The 19347-nt window shown below is 41.6% G+C and overlaps 1 protein-coding gene across 3 annotated transcripts in view; it reads left to right on the top strand.

The window, feature by feature from the left end:
* PUS7 (pseudouridine synthase 7) overlaps positions 1 to 19347 on the top strand; it is a 66441-nt gene that overhangs the window by 13068 nt on the left and 34026 nt on the right. The window contains exons 2-8 of one of the 3 annotated variants that reach the window (XM_031013482.3): positions 892 to 1321; positions 3157 to 3241; positions 3374 to 3475; positions 6867 to 7011; positions 12437 to 12454; positions 14137 to 14248; positions 17443 to 17520. In XM_031013482.3, the coding sequence (XP_030869342.2) occupies positions 892 to 1321; positions 3157 to 3241; positions 3374 to 3475; positions 6867 to 7011; positions 12437 to 12454; positions 14137 to 14248; positions 17443 to 17520 (970 nt within the window). The remainder of the gene's footprint in view (positions 1 to 891; positions 1322 to 3156; positions 3242 to 3373; positions 3476 to 6866; positions 7012 to 12436; positions 12455 to 14136; positions 14249 to 17442; positions 17521 to 19347) is intronic. The other 2 variants (XM_031013484.3, XM_031013483.3) reach the window with 2 other exon arrangements.

The following is a 19347-nucleotide window of genomic DNA, read 5'->3' as shown; positions in this document are numbered from 1 at the left end:
ATTTCTTAATTATTTTCTTAAGATAAATCCCTAAAAGTAGTATTACTGGGTCAAAGAGCATACATATTTTTAAGGCTTGTGATGATGCACACTGTAAAATTCCATGCAGAAGTATTATGCCGGTTTTCTGTCCCACAAAAAGTGTATGCCAACATCAGGAAGAATTATTTCTATAAATGATTTTTAGGATCGTGTGAACAACATTAACTATGCCTTTATCTGCTGAAACCAACTTCTTTCCTTTTTTTTTTTTTTTTTTTTTTGAGATGGAGTCTTGCTGTAGTCCCCCAGGCTGGAGTGCAGTGGCACAATCTCGGCTCACTGCAAACTCCGCCTCCCAGGTTCACGCGATTCTCCTGCCTCAGCCTCCTGAGTAGCTGGGATTACAGGCGCCCACCACCACGCCCAGCTAGTTTTTTTTTGTATTTTTAGTAGAGATGGGGTTTCACCATGTTGGCCAGGCTGGTCTCGAACTCCTGACCTTGTGATCCGCCCACCTCGGCCTCCCAAAGTGCTGGGATTACAGGTGTGAGCCACCGTGCCCGACCTTTTTTTTTTTTTTTAAGACGATGTCTCACTCTGTCGCCCAGGCTGGAGTGCAGTGGCACGATCTTAACTCACTGCAACCTCTGCCTCCTGGGTTCAAGCAATGCCCCTGCCTCAGCCTCCCAAGAGCTGGGACTATAGGCGCCTGCCACCCACCCCCAACTAATATTTAGTAGAGACGAGGTTTCACCATGTTGGCCAGGCTGGTCTTGAACTCCTGACCTCAAGTGATCTGCCTGCCTTAACCTCCCCCAAAATGCTGGGATTACAGGTGTGAGCCACCGCGCCCAGCCTGAAACCAGCTTTTATATAGGTGATTTGTTACTTTCTACTCTTTCCTAACAGGTTTTCTTAAATGTTTTCTTGGAGCCTTAAAGATGGAGATGACAGAAATGACTGGTGTGTCGCTGAAACGTGGGTCACTGGTTGTCGAAGATAATGACAGTGGAGTCCCAGTTGAGGAGATAAAAAAACAGAAGCTGTCGGAATGCAGTCTAACCAAAGGTCAAGATGGGCTACAGAATGACTTTCTGTCCATCAGTGAAGACGTGCCTGGGCCTCCTGACACTGTCAGTACTGGGAAAGGTGGAAAGAATTCTGAGGCTCAGTTGGAAGATGAGGAAGAGGAGGAGGAAGATGGACTTTCAGAGGAGTGCGAGGAGGAGGAATCAGAGAGTTTTGCAGACATGATGAAGCATGGACTCACTGAGGCTGACGTGGGCATCACCAAGTTTGTGAGTTCTCATCAAGGGTTCTCGGGAATCTTAAAAGAAAGGTACATTTAGTTTATGAATAAAGTTATTTTGATTGTATTAGGTTTCTTCTTTAGAAGGAAATTAGCTTTATATTCTTCCACTTAGCTTTCTATCTCCAAGGATTGTTTATACTACTGATCAAAAGGAATAGGATGAAGGAAACCTGCCTGAATAAATAGCCTTGGATTTTTAAATTTTAATTAATTAATTTTTTCCCTTTTTTTGAGAGAGGGTCTCACCCTGTCACCCAGGCTGGCATGCAGTGGCATGATCATGCCTCAAATAAATTCATTCACCAGGCACAGTGGCTTACGCCTGTTATCCCAGCACTTTGGGAGGCCGAGGCTGGCGGATCACTTGAGGTCAGGAGTTTGAGACCAGCCTGGCCAACATGGTGAAAGCACATCTATACTAAAAATACAAAAATTAGCTGGGCGTGGTGATGGGCACCTGTAATCCCAGCTACTCGGGAGGCTGAGGCAGGAGAATCGCTTGAACCTGGGAGGTGGAGGTTGCAGTGAGCCGAGATTGCACCACTGCATTCCAGCCTGGGTGACAGAGCAAGATTCTGTCTCAAAAAATAAGTAAATGAATAAATTCATTTAAATGGTTTCAGATTTTCTCCTGAGTTTGTTTTATAATCTTAAACTCTTTTTTCATTTGAATGTGCCACAACTATGGTAGAAGAAGGTAGTCTTTGGAGCCAGGTGGATCCCAGTGTGAAGTTCGCTACTTAGTAGTTACTTAGCCTCTCTGAACCTCAGCATCCTCATTTAAAAAATGGATCAGGCCAGACACGGTGGCTAATGCCTGTAATCCCAGCACTTTGGGAGGCCGAGGCGGGCAGATCACTTGAGGTCAGGAGTTTGAGACCAGCCTGGGCAACATGGCGAAACCCTGTCTCTACTAATAATACAAAAATTAGCCTGGCCTGGTGGCACACGCCTGTAATCCCAGCTACTCGGTAGGCTGAGGCAGGAGAATCACTTGAACCCAGGAGGCGGAGGTTGCAGTGAGCCAAGATCAAGCCACTGCACTCCAGCCTGGGCAGCAGAGCAAGACTCTGTCTCAAAAAAAATAATAGTAATAAAATAAAATTTTAAAATGGATCATATTACCACATTGGGGTTGTTGAGGATTTTGAATAATGCTTGTAAAATATTTAACATAAAGGTAAGCTTCAGGCTAGTTCATGGTAGACTTACTGGGTTCTGATTCAATTAACCATATAGCATATTTTGTGATTTAATTTAGTTTGGGCTGCCTGAATCGTCATAGGGTAATGTTAATAAGCTTTTGTTTTTGCATTTCTCTGGAAGAATATTCTAGAACCTAAGAGGGTCTTTTCTTTAAGTTCTCATATAAAACTTGAGCCAAGATATGGCTCAGCATTCATTAAGAAACCAGAAAAGACCGGATGTGGTGATTCACGCCTGTGATCCCAGCACTTTGGGAGGCCAAGATGGGCAGATCACTTGAGGTCAGGAGTTCGAGATCAGCCTGGCCAAAATGGTGCAACCCTGTCTCTACTAAAAATACAAAAATTAGCTGGGCGTGGTGGCACGTGCCTGTAATCCCAGCTACTCGGGAGGCTGAGGCGGGAGAATCACTTGAACCCAGGAGGCGGAGGTTGCAGTGAGCAGAGATAGAGCCACTGCACTCCAGCCTGGGCAACAGAGCAAGACTCCATCTCAAAAAAAAAAATAAATAAATAACTCCATGTGATTTTGCACTGAAGATTTTTTTAAATTCCTTGTTTTGCACAATAGTAAGGCTTGCTGTTGATCAACTTTATCTTAAAATTAATAGAAAAAAGGATGTTAATTATCTGAAAGTTCATGTTTTCTTTCATCAGATACTCCGACTTCGTTGTTCATGAAATAGGAAAAGATGGACGGATCAGCCATTTGAATGACTTGTCCATTCCAGTGGATGAGGAGGTAGAAGTAGCTCTTTAGCAGATGTCACCTTCTGTATAAAAATAGCATTTCCTAGAGATTTAGAAATACAGAGCTTTATTAAACTTGAATTCTATGTATGATTGATTGTGAGTTCTCATGGTTATTTTAAAGGACCCTTCAGAAGACATATTTACAGTTTTGACAGCTGAAGAAAAGCAGCGATTGGAAGAGCTCCAGCTGTTCAAAAATAAGGAAACCAGTGTTGCCATTGAGGTAAATAATGCAAAAATATATGAAAAATTATTTAGGGTTTTAGTTGCTTTTTGGGTGGATGTTAAGTGTTTATGGAAAAAATTACAATGGTTAACAAAGGGTGACTTTTTGCTCTATTGGATCTAAAGGATATTACACTAAAAAAATTTTTTACTGGAGCAGATAACTAGTATCCCAGATAAACTATAGCCCCCCACAAAGTTACATTTTTGTTTAAAAACATGTTTATTTGGGTACAGTGTTACGTGCTATTCCAAAGTCCTAGCTACTCCGAAGGCTGAAGCCAGAGGTTTACTTGAGCCCAGGAATTGGAGACTAGCCTGGACAACATAGTGAGACATCATCTCTGAAAAAAAAATTTAGGGACCACAAATGAACAACGACATATGTTGTTTAGAATCTCAGAGTACCAATTATACTACAATGTCCGTTGTAACAGGACCACCATTTGCTGCCTGTCAGGTATGTGACCCAGGTCAGATTCTGGCTTCAGCAGCTTCTTGGCCTCAGTTGGGACTCTGGGAAGGGGAGGAAACGGGGAAAGGAAGTAGGGGAGCATTTATTTGCTCATCATGGGTCAATTCTGCTATTGAAGAAAAGGAGAGCTCAGCTACTAAGTAGAATAGTAAATTTTGTTGTTAAAGCTTTTGTTCGCCGGGCACGGTGGCTCACACCTGTAATCCCAGCACTTTGGGAGGCCAAGGTGGGCGGATCACTTGAGGTCAGGAGTTCAAGACCAGCCTGGCTAACATGGCGAAATCCCGTCTCTACTAAAAATACAAAAAAATTAGCCAAGCGTGGTAGCACAGGCCTGTAGTCCCAGCTACTTGGGAGTCTGAGGCAAGAGAATCACTTGAACCTAGGAGACAGAGGTTGCAGCGAGCGGAGATCACACCACTGCATTCCAGCCTGGGCGACAGAGCGAGACTCCATATCAAAAAAAAAAATTATGTTAAATTAATTTTGTACTACATTTTAATGAGCTATGGGGTTTTTGGTTGTCTGAAATTCCCCCTCCCATCACTCCTAGTTAATAAGCATACTACAACTTTTCAGAATTCATTATCTGCCCCTTGTCTCCCTCCTTACCTGAGCTTCCCAAAAGTGTGTGGTATTGCAATGTTAGAAATCTTCGATTACTGACAAAATCTTTAGACAAAACCTTTAGCAATGCCAAGAAGAAAATTTCTGGCAGATTTCTAGAGCAATCCAGAAGGATGGTCCAAGTTTCCTTTGCTTGTACAATGCAGAGGTTTATCTTAGGCTTATAATATGTATTTTCGTATACATGTGGTAAAATTTACTATTGTCTTAAAAACTGAGGTTTTCCCATCTACTGAAAGTCTTTACATTTAAAAGGCATAAACTATGGGCAAGCTTCCTCATTTGTAAAATGAAGATGGACTTTCTGAGTTTTTGAGGTCTAAACATGTATTCATATACACAAACTGTCGTTCTCCTTGCTATCAGTAATTTCAGATCTAGACTCACTTTTTGCTATGAAGAAGTCATTTACCTGTAATCGTAATGTAGTTTGGTGGATTTTTTTCGTTTTTTATTTTGTTGAAGTATCATTAAGTTGCTGGGCGCGGTAGCTCACACCTGTAATCCCAGCACTTTGGGAGGCCGAGGTGGGTAGATCACCTAAGGTCAGGAGTTCGAGACCAGCCTGACCAACATGGAGAAACCCCATCTCTACTAAAAATACAAAAAATTAGCTGGGCGTGGTGGCGGGCGCCTGTAATCCCAGCTACTCAGGAGGCTGAGGCAGGAGAATCACTTGAACCTGGGAGGTGGAGGTTGCAGTGAGCCGAGATCGTGCCATTGCACTCCAGCCTGGGTAACAAGAGTGAAACTGTGTCTCAAAAAAAAAAAAAAAAAAAAAGCGTCATTAAGTTTAGCCAGTAGCAGTTGCAGTGTATCTCAATGTTTTCAGCTTGCAGGTTACAACCCATTAATGGGTCATGAAATCAGTTTAGTAGTGGATCTCAACCAGCATTTTTAAAAAATGGAATAAAATAAGGGCTGGGCACAGTGGCTCAGGCATGGAATTCCAGTACTTTGGGAAGCTGAGGTGGGCAGATCGCTTGAATTCAGGAGATCGAGACCAGCCTGGGCAACATGGTGAAACGCCATCTCTACAAAACATAAAAAAATTAGCTGGACATGGAGGCACATGCCTGTAGTCCCAGCTACTTGAGAGGCTGAGATAGGAGGATGGCTTGAGCCTGGGAGGCAGAGGTTGCAGTGAGCCAAGGTCGCATCACTGCACTCCAGCCTGGGTGACAGAGCCAGACCCTGTCTCAAAAAATATATATAATAATAGCAATAACATAGAAAATATTTGTGCATTACAAATAGTATGAATCTTGTTTTGTGAATTTTTTTTCGATTCTTAAAATGAGGTATATACACACACATTTGTGGTTGTATTGAGTAAAGAGGGAGGGAAAATTCTCAGTATGAGATGCACTCACAAGCTGAAAATATCATGTAACTAGTGAGTTTATATCATGTTGATTTTTCTTTACTGTAAACCCATGTGCTAGAACCTCATTATAAAATAATTCAGAATATAATTCAATAAGAAGCAGCTGTAGGTTGGATTGTTCAAAGGACTGAGCTTCTCACATACCAAAAGGCCTAGCTTTGCCTGCATTTTCACGTAGGAGCCCTAAGGTGTCTGTCCAGCAGAGACCCCGAGAAGGAGCATCTGGGTTGGTGGCCCATGGGTTTGACAGCCTGGATTTTAAATCCAGCTCTACCACCTTCCAGCTATATAACCGCAGACACAATTCCTCACTTCTAAATAGACATAATGGTGTTATGATGGAGAGATTACAAAGATTAAATAAAATGATGACCACAGTGCTTTGTACAGTGTCTGGCAGATGGATGTGCTCCATCAACAGGCTCCCGGGATTTGCAATATTGGGAAGCTCTGAAATATTTCTGAGACTGGGCACGGTGGCTCACGCCTGTAATCTCAGCACTTTGGAAGGCCAAGGCAGATGGATCACTTGAGGCCAGGAGTTTGAGACCAGCCTGGCCAACATGGTGAAACCCCATCTCTACTAAAAATACAAAAACTAGCCAGGCTTGGTGTCGTGAGCCTGTAATCCCAGCTACTCAGGAGGCTGAGGCAGAAGAATCCCTTGAACCCGGGAGGCAGAGGTTGCAGTGAGCTGAGATCACTCCACTGCACTCCAGCTTGAGCGACAGAGCGAGACTGTCAAAAAAATAAAAATAAAAGATTTTTGAAATCGTATGCAGGCACTTTTGTTATTTTGCGTAGTTAATAAGGTGAGCAGTGTTTTTACTAATTCACTGTGTTACTTCCCTATTTAATGTTTGTTAACTTGGTGGTATTGCTATCTGTTTTTTTTAATAGGTTATCGAGGACACCAAAGAGAAAAGAACCATCATCCATCAGGCTATCAAATCTCTGTTTCCAGGATTAGAGACAAAAACAGAGGACAGGGAGGGGAAGAAATACATTGTAGCCTACCACGCAGCTGGGAAAAAGGCTTTGGCAAGTAGGTGTCTGTGAGCGGCTTCCTCCTGCCAGGCAGCCGTGAGCGGCAGGCCCCGGTCCTCGTTAGCCTTGCCTGTTCATGTTCAAGGGCTACTATAGTGCTGCTCAGAGAACAATATTGATCATGTCCCTCCTTCAGAGAGGGTGAGTATTGTCACTTCAGATGCCAGCGCAGTCCTGCAGCCTGCCTGGCAAGGGGCATTAGGTCTTTTATGTGAGTAAAGATTTGCTGAAATTATAGTAGTGCCTGAGAGAGAGTCTTAGGGATTTGATATGTTCCCTGAAGAGCAGAGCATACTGAGTGGCAATTCAAGAAGAAAATAGAAGGATTATTTCTCATTCTGTGTTCTTCATGGAGGAAAGAAAGTTTTCAGATGAACAAAAAACGCTTGTCACCTATCCCAGTGGCACATTTTTTGCAAGGCCCCTATTTTTTTTTTTTTTTTTTTTTTTGAGACGGAGTCTCGCCCTGTCGCCCAGGCTGGAGTGCAGTGGCACGATCTCGGCTCACTGCAAGCTCCGCCTCCCAGGTTCATGCCATTTTCCTGCCTCAGCCTCCTGAGTACCTGAGACTCCAGGCACCTGCCACCACGCCTGGCTAATTGTTTGTATTTTTAGTAGAGACGGGGTTTCACCTTGTTAGCCAGGATGGTCTTGATCTCCTGACCTCGTGATCCACCCGTCTCGGCCTCCCAAAGTGCTAGGATTACAGGCGTGAGCCACCGCGCCCAGCCAAGACCCCTGTATTGAAAGAGGCATATTTTTTTGCCAGGCCCCTATATTGAAAGAGCTTTTGCTTTCCAACTGTATCTTCTTCAGTCACACATAAAAAATATGGAATATATAGAAAGACACCCTTTTGTCTCAGCCCATCTTTTGTTGTGTATCATTCATTTGAAATGGGCATAGTCCCACTGAGTCACTGATATTTATGTTCTAATGTGTTATCTACAGCCACAAAAGTTTCTATTTGCATATAACCTTTCAGGAAAATTAGGTAATTTTTTTTTTTACCTACCAAATTGACAGATAAAATTTAAATGAAAATTACAACAAGAAAAAGTTATTTCCTCACCCTCATCTCCTACTAGCGGTGGCCTGTATTAATGAACAGTTATTCCTAGATATATTTGGGGCAAAATTCTAAGACCATATAACAAAAAACTGTTTATTTATTAGGGCTCTGTCAGTATTCTTTTAGGTTAATTCAAAAGATAATACTGTGATGGATGAAGCCTTAATTGCTTATAACCGTGTTTCTAGTGAAATGAGAGGGTATAACAAAAAAGAGAACAGGAGGAAAGCTTCGCTGTGCCTGAGGAAATAATCTAGTCAAGGCAGCAAGTCTGGGTAGTGCTATAGAGATGAGATACCTGAGCAGTTCCAGAGGAAGAGGTGGAGATCAGAGGCCAGTTTTCAGTGAACACTGTAAAGAAAAGCCAGATGATGTGTCCTGGAACTGCTTGGGGCATGAGTTCTGAATTACTTTTTACTCCACAAACGAATGGTGTGGTTGCTGTGTGTTTCTTTAATGTCTGGGTCATGGTATAAAATATCACCTGAGCAGCCTTTTTTCAGCCAAGGTTGCTCAAAGAGGAGTGAGCCCAGTGGAAAGTGATTTGAGCCACTGTTGGTTCAGTTCTCCCCAGGATAGTGTGTAGCTAGTAACTACTGTAGATGGAGAGGAGAGGTGACTTCTACAGACAGCCATGCCTTGGGGCACTTGGTCCTAATTCTCTCAGGGAACCCAGTTGGGAAGGCTGCTAGGGAGTTATTTTTTGTCAAGAAACAGCCCATGTTGGTCAGCAGTGCTGCCCATTATGAAGGCGGGAAGACAAGGCAAGGTCTTATTCTGCTTGGTGTGGTCATGAGGAAGCAGGTTGGAAAAAGCAGAAACTGTTTTTTTGACTGGTGGCTTCTTGGAAGTGATAATCATTTCTTAGGATGCTGGGTTTTGTGAGAGGGTGGAGGGCATTTGCAGGCCAAAGCAGCCATTACAGCCTTTCTACCCATCCCCTTCATTAAACACAGTGCCAGGTCTCTCATGTTGTGTTTTTATCCACATTTTCTCTGCTTATGCGACACCCGCCTTTCTTTTTGTTGTTGTTGTTGTTACGAAGTTTCCTTAAGATTTTACAAGTGAAGTACTGAGTTGTGCGATGTGAGCCACCCTTCCCCATTTTCCTTTGGACACCTTCAGTAAGAAAGGAATTTCTCACTTTAAAAAGAAGCAAGAAGGAAGTCAGATTGGATCAACTCCCTCTTGTATAGAGAACCACACTTCTTGGGCTTGTGGTGTTGTGGCATTTCTTCAAAGATGGACTAAATCTCTGCCATCTCTCCCACCTCCTCATGGAAGGCCACCCCTGGCACAGATGGGCACTTAGGAGCCTGCATTCATTTTTATAGACCCCACTCTCCCCAAGCTGAGAGTGGCCTAAAGTGAACACCCCTAGGAAAGGAGGAAGAGCTGGTATCCAAAGATTATTGTTCATGGCCCTTTACCAGTGACAGCTTGTCCTCCTGAGCCATCTTGCCTAGCATTTGAATGATTTAGCTTTTAAAGTATCATTACAAAGCTTTGTAATTTACAGTTTTTTTTTTTAGCTGTATTACTACCAGATCCTGATAGAAATTGTTATTATGCATTATCTAGCAGATTCACAATATTCTTAACCTGAACTTTTCTCAGATAGAACTGTGCATCCTAAAACATAGATGTGGTGGATTCTAAATCATTGTTCCCAAACACCACAAATTACCAACTATTTAAACTCAGACTTTATTTTATGTGTTAAGCCAGTCTGATAGGGCACATTGCTTTACCTACCAAAATGTATATGTGATTTTTTTTGAAAATACCATCTAAACTATCATAACATTACTGATAAATTAATTTATATTTTGAGACAGTATACATTCCAAATGCCTCTAAGAACATAGTTTTTAAAGACTTACGTAAAAAAAGAAAATTCTGCCATGTGATAGGTACAGGTTCTCTATACTTTCTGAAGTGAATGGTCCCCAGGGAGGGATCCCTGTATGTAGGAATCCATAGAGACTCAGGAGGAAGAGCTAGACAGGTACAAAGAAGCTCTCTGGGAAAGACTGGTGGTATGGAATCCACAGGAATAGGGAATCCCAATAATCACAGTGATCAATGGACTACCATTGCTTCCATTCCTGTGGCAATGGAAAATGCTACAGGTAGGTCCAGCAAGATAATTACTCTGAAACCTGTCTATCAGTTTAGCAACATGGAAGTTGTTGGTGTCTTTTCACCAGAGCATTCTAGTGGAATGATGAGGTTGGAAACCAGTTTACATAGTAGGTTGAGATGGAAGGTAGTATATACAGACTGCTTTTTCAAATGACCTGCAAAGAGGAGAAGAAGCGAACATAATTAAGGAGAGGGGAATATAGGTTAGGCTTTTAAGATGGAAGAGCTGTGAGTTATTTATATATGCAAGGGAGACAATGGAGGGCCAGGCGCAGTGGCTCACACCTGTAATCCCAGCACTTTGAGAGGCCGAGGCGGGCAGATCACTTGAGGCCTGGAGTTCCAGACCTGCCTGGCCAACATGGCAAAACCTCATCTCTATAAAAAGAAAAATATATATTTTCAAAAAGGAAAGAGACAATGGAGAGAGAAGGTGAAAATTCAGGGAGGCAAATAACAAAATAAAGATAATGGATGGAGTAGGATCCCTGAAAAAGCTGAAGGTTGGTGTGCAGGGGTGTGATGAATGACCTTGAATAAGAAGGAAAGAATGTTCCGCATGCTACCCCATCTTTTCATCTTTCTCAGCTAGAAACATTTTTCCTTCTTTATTCATGGAGATCTTTGTGCTCAATAAATCAAACTTCCTGAACTTGGTTTCCCTTTCTACTAGACTGGGACTGCCTTGTTAGGCCCTCAGAAGCTGGATGCAGCCTTCTTCAAATAGGAACCATATTACCCAGCCTGGAAATTCTGTGCATTTGCAGTATAAATCAGTGTCTCAAAAATGTCTGCAAGTTATTTTAAATTCACTCAAATTGTAAAGCTAAGTATATGCTGCTTAGCATTCTTAGTGGGTGGAGTTTTATAAAGTCACACAAATTGCCCAAAACAAATGGAGACTCATTGATTTTCTGTTATTTAAAATATTCCCAGTTAATCAATGCATATGCTTACTATTTTGTATATTGAGTGTACTTAGAAAAAGAATGCATACTTGTATCTGTTGTTTGCAAAGGAGATAATTGTATGCATGCTCAGTGCTTGGATTTGCTAAATAGAAGATGCATGCTTGTGAGCCAAAACTCATACTCTGTTGTCATGGTTTCTCTTAAGGTATAGCAGCATTTAGTTTTTGAGTCTTGTGGCTTCATTTATTTCTTGCCATTATACTTAATTATGAATACTCCAAAGGGGTAGTTGAGAAAAATGTAGCTACACTTCATCAACTTTTATCACAAGCGTTTTTAAAGTTTTTATTATGGACATTTTCAAACTTGCAGTCAAATAGAGGAAATGGTATATGGAACCTATGTACCCATAAACCATCTTTAAGATTATCAACATTCTGTTGTTTTATTGATCTGTCCTTCCTCCTTTTTTTTCTTGCTGGAGCATTTTAAAGGAAATTCTACATAGCATGGCTTTTCACTCATAAATATTGCAGTATGTATTTGCCAGATGAGGACTGAAACCCCAAACTATTATCACATCCAAAAACATCAACAATAATTTCTTCCTGTCACATACCTATTGCATATTTGGTTTTGCTGTATCTCAAAAATGTCTTTTTTATATGCAGATGGCTTGTTCAAAGAATGACAAAAACAAGGTCAGAACATTGCACTCATTGATAAGCCTCTTAAGTCATCTCTTAAATCTTTTTTAATCTATAAAGAACTTAGCTGTTTTCTATAATATTTAACATTTTTCAAATTTAAAAGTCTTTATAATTCAATGCAAGGAATTCATGAAATGCAGAAAAGTACAAAGCAAAGCAATAGTTACTTGTAGTCTCACTATCAAAAAAAAGATAATCACAAATAGCATTTTGGTACATGTCCTCCCATATTTAAGAAAACAGATCTCTTTTTGGGGAAGCATTTACTATCCTTAAACCTTTTGCTTCATCCCATGGGTACAGACAGTGCAGCTTTGAGCATGAACTAACATGTCCATTGTGAAGGGATTGAGACAAGGAGGCTGCACCTGTAGAAGAGTTTCCTACTTGTTCACTGTTTGCCTCTAAAACATTCCATTGTTAATGTCTAAATGGCTGTTAACCCACCGCATAACTACCGGGTGCTGTAGAAGTCCTCAGTGTAAACTTAACCATGCGATCATTTGCATGTTCACCTCTAAAGCACTTTAATATTATAAATTAAACATTGCTCTTTTGTGCTCTTTATGCTGTGCATTTGGACAGAGGTCAGAACTGCAGCAGGTAAGAGCATTTGGCATTTCATGTAGATAAAGTGAAATGCCAAAGATTTTGTCACAAGTGCTAAGTATAGACAACTTTGCTTAACTGATAGTGAGCTGGAAGGAAAACCGAAAATGATATTCCTACTCAACAGTTTTCTGAAGAACTTGTGAGGAATTCACACCAAGGACTAAAGAAATACTTGTAATACTTTTCTGTCCAAGACAGAAAAAACTCACATATTTATCAAGAAGGAAGGGTGATTCACTAAGCATACATGCTATGGCAGTTTTCTGAAATGGTTTATGGAGTCTTTTGTTCTTTTCATTGTAACTTATCACTAACTTACCAAACAGTGCTTTTGCCTTGACAAAGCCAGGTATCCAAGTACCAGCTTCGGTACCAGCAGTATCTTAAGCCTCTGAAGATAAGGGATTCATGAGTTCATGAAAAAGGATTATTTTTAAAAGAAGAGGACTCTTTCTAGGAATTGTTGTATGAAACATTTTTTCAGTTTTTCTTTCATGGAGTTACAGTAATCAAATGAACTAGATGTGTTGTTTAAGTAACAACTGCAGCTCTGTGCCACACAGGACTCATGAATGTTATTGTACAGCGTCTATGAAGTGCAGTTTAGGCTTACATATTTTTCCCAAAGTACTTAAAAAAAAACAACACTTTGAGCAGCTTAAATCTAAAGCATATATATGTATGTCTCTCTGTCTCTCTCTCTCTCTCTCTCTCTATATATATATATATATATGTAGATATGCATACTTTTTTGTTTTTTTTTTTTTGAGACGGAGTCTCGCTCTTGTTGCCCAGGCTGGAATGCGATGGCACGATCTTGGCTCGCTGTAACCTCCACCTCCCGGGTTCAAGCAACTCTCTTGCCTCAGCCTCCCAAGTAGCTGGAATTACAGGCACTCGCCACAATGCCCAGCTAATTTTTGTATTTTTAGTAGAGACAGGGTTTCACCATGTTGGCCAGGCTTGTCTCAAACTCCTGACCTCAGGTGATCCGCCCGTCTCAGCCTCCCAAAGTGCTGGGATTACAGTGCATGGGATTACACTCGGCCTAAATCTTACATTGTTTAACACAGGATTGAACAACTGAAGTAACACTAGCTGCTCAGAAGTTAACATTTAACCTGGCTTAATTTTTTTATGTTCTTTTTTTTAATTAAAAATATTTTTCTTTTATTTATTTTTTGAGACAGGGTCTTGCTCTGTCACCCAGGCTGGAGTGCAGTAGCATGATCTCGGTTCACTACAACCTCCACCCCACGTGTTCATGTGATCCTCCCACCTCAGCCATCTGAGTAGTTGGGACCACAGGCGTGCACCACCATGCCTGGCTATTTTTAGTGGAGACGGGTCTTGCCATGTTGCCCAGGCCAGTCTTGAACTCCTGAGCTCAAGCCATCTGCCCGCCTTGGCCTCCCAAAGTCCTGAGATTACAGGTGTGAGCCACCGTGCCCAGCCACATTTTAGCTTTTTATTTTTAATATGGATAGATAATGTTAAGTGTCTAATTACAGGAAATGTAATACCTCTAGTCCACACAGCTATAAGCACTTAACCTGTATTTCTTTATCAGACTAGAACTGATTTTCCACTCAAAGGTTCTATAGCGAAAAATGAGCTCTTACATCTATAACTTTTATTATGGTATATATAATGTTAATTTTTTTGCTTTCAAGATCCAAGAAAACATTCTTGGCCAAAATCTAGGGGAAGTTACTGCCACTTCGTACTATATAAGGAAAACAAAGACACCATGGATGCTATTAATGTACTCTCCAAATACTTAAGGTGAGTTACTGTTGTTATGCCTATACTAAATCAAAGCAACAGAAACGTATATTCCTTTTTCCATGCTAATGGAAAAAGGAGCAGGAGGAGCACAGATTACAGATAGTAAACGCTCCTCCCAATGATAGTTTTCTTTCTTTCTTTCTTTTCTTTTTTTTTTTTTAGACAGTCTCACTCTGTCACTCAGGCTGGAGTGAATGATGGTATGATCAGGCTCACTGCAGCCTTGACTTCCTGGGCTCAGGCATTCCTCCTACCTTAGCCTCCTGAGTAGCTGGGATTACAGGCATATGCCACAATGCCAGGCTAATTTTATTAGGTTTTAGAGACAGAGTCTTACTATATTGCCCAGGCTGGTCTTGAACTCCTGTGCTCAAGCAGTCCTCACACTTCAGCCTCCCAGAGTGCTGGGATTAAGAATTGCCGATCGGCCTGGCGCGGTGGCTCACACCTGTAATTCCAGCACTTTGGGAGGCCGAGGAGGGCAGATCACGAGGTCAAGAGATCGAGACCATCTTGGCCAACATAGTGAAACCCAATCTCTACTAAAAATACAAAAATTAGCTGGGCATGGTGGCATGCGCCTGTAGTGTTAGCTGCTCAGGAGGCTGAGGCAGGAGAATTGCTTGAACCTGGGAAGCAGAGGTTGCGGTAAGCCGAGATTGCGCCACTGCACTCCAGCCTGGCAACAGAGCAAGACTCCATCTCAAAAAAAAAAAAAAATCACTGATCATGGATAGGAAGTGCATTGTTTCTTCCAGGCATGAGCCACTGTGCCAGGCTGTGAGGATAGTTTTCTTAGGCAATGGATGAATTAATTTTTTTGACCCCCACATACATAGTGCCAATAATTCAAGATGAAAATTCCATAAGTAAATGATTCGCATGCAGCTGAGAGTTAACCAATCTGGTTGAAAATAAAAATTAACTTTCTCTTTTGAAAGCCTATACTTATCCTTTGACGTGGTTGCAGAGGTTGGTTTTGCCAGACCGGGAGCTCTCAATTCCTGGAGACTGACTAAACCTGAGACCGGTCTGATTTTCTAACAGGAATGTAAATATAGCAGAGACTGGATCTCTGGGGATCGGCAAGTTGCCAAAGCTTTTCTTAAAAATGGAAGTGGCTACACACCACAGCAAGTCTGTATGCTGTGGAAATTTGGTTTCCAATATATATTTAACTCATTTTAAATATGGAAACAGTGTATTAATTTGCTAGGACTTCCATAACAAAATACCACAGATCAGGTGGCTTAACAGAAATTACTTTTCATATGCTTCTAGAGGCTAACAGTCCCAAGCTCAAGGTGTCAGCAAGTTTGTTTTTTTTCCGGAAGCCTCTCTCCTTGGCTCGCAGATGGCTGCCCTCTCACTGTGTCTTCATGTGGCATTTTCCCTGTGCACGCACACCCCTGGTATCTGTGTGTGTCCCCATTTCCTCTTCTTATGAGGACACCAGTCAGATTGGATTAGTGCCCACCCTAAATGGCCTCATTTTAACTGAATCACCTCTTTGAAGGCCCTGTCTCCAAATACAGTCACATTCTGAGGTCCTGGGGGGTCAGAGCTTCAACATACTAATTTTGGGGGAGACACAGTTCAGCCCATAATACACAGTACCCAATTAAGTAACATTTATTTTGCTCTATTTATTAACTCCCTGGGAGAGAGTCTGTGCTACTATGCCTGTACCTGAGCCAGAGAGAACAGACGATTCTTGACAGAAATAGGTGGGTGGGGAGGGAGTTTCTCCAAGATCGGGAGTTGAGGATTGCTTAGGGTTTAAGAAATCCTTCCTGGCTTTTTCCTTCTCATATGGAACGGTTAAGTTTATAAAATACTTCTTAGTTAACTAGGTTACTTATTATCTTCATATCAAAACTATTCAGATTCCAGTTTTAGCATTTCATTTGGCTTTTTTCATTTTTTAATACAAAGCAATAGCAGCATGGAAAATTCACACAATAACTTTTTAAAAATTGAAGATAAATTTTCATAGTGGTACATTATATCTCTAGAATGCATTTTTCTTTGCTTTCACTGTCTTATGTAATGTAATGAATTGCAGGTGATGGGTAGGAAGTGCATTGTTGCCTTTTTTGTTGCTGGCTAGCCAAGTCTTTGAACAACATTAGTTATTTACTAATAGCCACAAATGTTTACACTGCTAAGAAAGGAATTATTGACTGGGCGCAGTGGCTCACCCCTGTAATCCTAGCACTTTGGGAGGCCGAGGCGGGTGGATCACCTGAGGTCGGGCATTCAAGACCAGCCTGGCCAACATGGCAAAACCCCATCTCTATTAAAAATACAAAAAATCAGCCAGATGTGGTGGTGCATGCCTGTAATCCCAGCTACTTGGGAGGCTGAGGCAGGAGAATTGCTTGAACCCAGGAGGCAGAGGTTGCAGTGAGCCAAGATTGTGCCGCTGCACTCCAGCCTGGGTGACAGAGACTCCGTCTCAAAAAAAAAAAGCAAAGAATTATTTGGCCATCATTTACCTTTTTTGTTTTTTTTTAAAGAGAGCAGGTCTTACTACGTCACCCAGGCAGGAGTGTAGTGTGCAGTGGCTGTTCACAGGCACCATCATAGCACACTGCAGCCTCCAACTCCTGAGCGCAGACAGTCCTCCCGCCTCAGGCCTCCCCAGTAACTGGGACTGTAGGTGCATGCCACCACACCTGGCTATCATTTACTTTTCTAGCTTGCATATGAATTTATGTTGTTTTAGTAGATTTTTTTTTTTTTTTTTTTTTGAGACGGAGTCTCACTCTGTGGCCCAGGCTGGAGTGCAGCAGAGTGGTCTCAGCTCACTGCAACCTCAGCCTCCTGAGTTCAAGCAATTCCCCTGTCTCAGCCTTCCGAGTAGCTAGGACTACAGGCACACACTACCACGCCCAGCTAATTTTTGTATTTTTAGTACAGATGGGGTTTCACCATATTGGTTAGGCTGGTCTTGAACTCCTGACCTCAGGTGATCCACCCGTCTTGGCCTCCCAAGTGCTGGGATTACAGACATGAGCCACTGCGCCCAGCCTCCCTGGATTCATGTTAAAATAAAGTTTCTCCTCATTCTTCTCTTACTGTGTTATGATTGTAAGTATGTTTATATTAAAACTTAAATTATGAGAATTAGGATTTCCTTATAATATTACAGTATGTGACTTCAGATGATCTTGTTTCTCTCTTACCAGAGTCAAGCCAAATATATTCTCCTACATGGGAACCAAAGATAAAAGGGCTATAACAGTTCAAGAAATTGCTGTTCTCAAGTAAGTAGAGAGCAAGTAACAGGATTTATACTGTAAATATCCTGGCACTGCTTTTCAGAATTCTCAAATTTACTTTGGGGGTTTCTCTCTCAGCTTTAGATGGTGCTTCTGCCTATTTAAAAATTACTTTTCATTCTGTTTTTTTCTTCTTCTTATCTATGAAACGTGTATTATTTGTGTAATTTTTAAAGATTTTTTTTGGTAAAGCCAAGAGAATAATGCTTCTTTCTCTCTTTTGTTCATTCATTGTTAAATATGTTATTTAAAATTACAAAATAGTGAACATGCTGTTTTGTTGTACACCCGAGAGCTACAGATAAAAGCAATAGTCTGTGTTTTTGAAGCAATTATAATTAGTGGAATAGACGGACATGTAAATCAGAACTTCTCCTGCAGTGAGATAAATACTGAAATAGAGATATACTTTGGATGTTAATGTATGCCTGTCAACAAGCGTGGGAGTTGATGTGGAGGGAACACAGGAAAGCTTTCATAGAAAATGGGATGCTGAGTTTTAATTTAGTTCAAGGCTTCTCAACCTCTCCACTGTTGCCCTTCAGGGCTGGATAATTCTTTGTTGTAGGGACTGTCCTGTGCATTGCAGGATGTTTTGCAGCATCCCTAGTCTCTACCCACTATGTAGCAGTAGCAACTCCTTGCCCAGTTATGATAGCAAAGAATGTCTCCAGGCATCGTCAGATATTCCCTGAGGGCCAGAATTGCCCCCGATTGGGAACCACTGGTCTGGATTCTAGAAGGATGAGTAGAGATTTCCTGGGGCTGGGTAGGATTTAGGGTTGTTTTTTCCAAACCAAAAAAGCAGGTTAAGAAAAGACGTTGGAAAGCATATTTGGTACCTGGCATGTACTTTAGTTTTTGAGGAGCATAGCGAGAAATAAGGATCTAGGAGTTAGGCAGGGTGTAGATCCTGAAGGGCCTGTTAGGTCAGGTTGAGGGTCTTTGCCTCAACCTTAATCTAAATGGGGATTGGTGTATAGAGGCTGGATTACGGATCGCGGGTGGAGCAAGACACGCAAAACTAGAGACCAGGGCTATTGACATATTCTGGGGAGGGAGAATAAGGGTCTGAACCCAGTTAGTCACAGTGAAGGTAAAAGAGAAAGGATGAATTTAATAGCTGTACTGTGTCAGACACATGTAGGCTGTCTTATTAGTATACCTCCAGAGGCAAGGAATGGTGGGAAAGAGAAATAACATAGGGGCAAGGAAACTTCTGGGGGTGATGGATGCATTGTCTTTAATATGGTAATGGTTTCATGGGCTTATACACATGTCAAAACTTGTACAATTTAAATGTGTACAGTTTACGTCAGTCATACTGCAATTAAAAATAAAGTACGCTACCTCTACTTAAATACATGTATTTATTTTGGTTTCTCGGATTTTTTTTTTTTTTTTAGTATTGCTGTGTCGCCCAGGCTAGAGTGCAATGGTGGGATCTTGGCTCACTGCAACTTCCACCTCCCCGGTTCAAGTGATTCTCTTGCCTCAGCCTCCCAAGTAGCTGGGATTACAGGCATGCACCAGTGCGCCTGGCTAATTTTTATATTTTAAGTAGAGATGGAGTTTCGCCATGTTGGCCAGGCTGGTCTTGAACTCCTGACCTCAGGTGATCCACCCACCTCAGCATCCCAAAGTGTTGGGATTACAGGCATCAGCCACCACGCCCAGCCCAGATATTTATTTTGAATTTCCTCATCTTTTTATAAAGAATTTATGGTGGTATCTCCTGTTTACCCCATAATCCCCTACAATTGGGCTTCTTTCCCACTACTTTTCTGATTCCCCTGAAATAATGTAGTTGTT

The sequence above is a fragment of the Gorilla gorilla genome, chromosome 6 (genome assembly GCF_029281585.2).
Source record: "Gorilla gorilla gorilla isolate KB3781 chromosome 6, NHGRI_mGorGor1-v2.1_pri, whole genome shotgun sequence".
NCBI classification, from domain to species: Eukaryota; Metazoa; Chordata; class Mammalia; order Primates; family Hominidae; genus Gorilla; species Gorilla gorilla.
The sequence above is the reverse complement of the archived record's forward strand: the minus strand, read 5'-3'. Positions and strand labels throughout refer to the sequence as shown.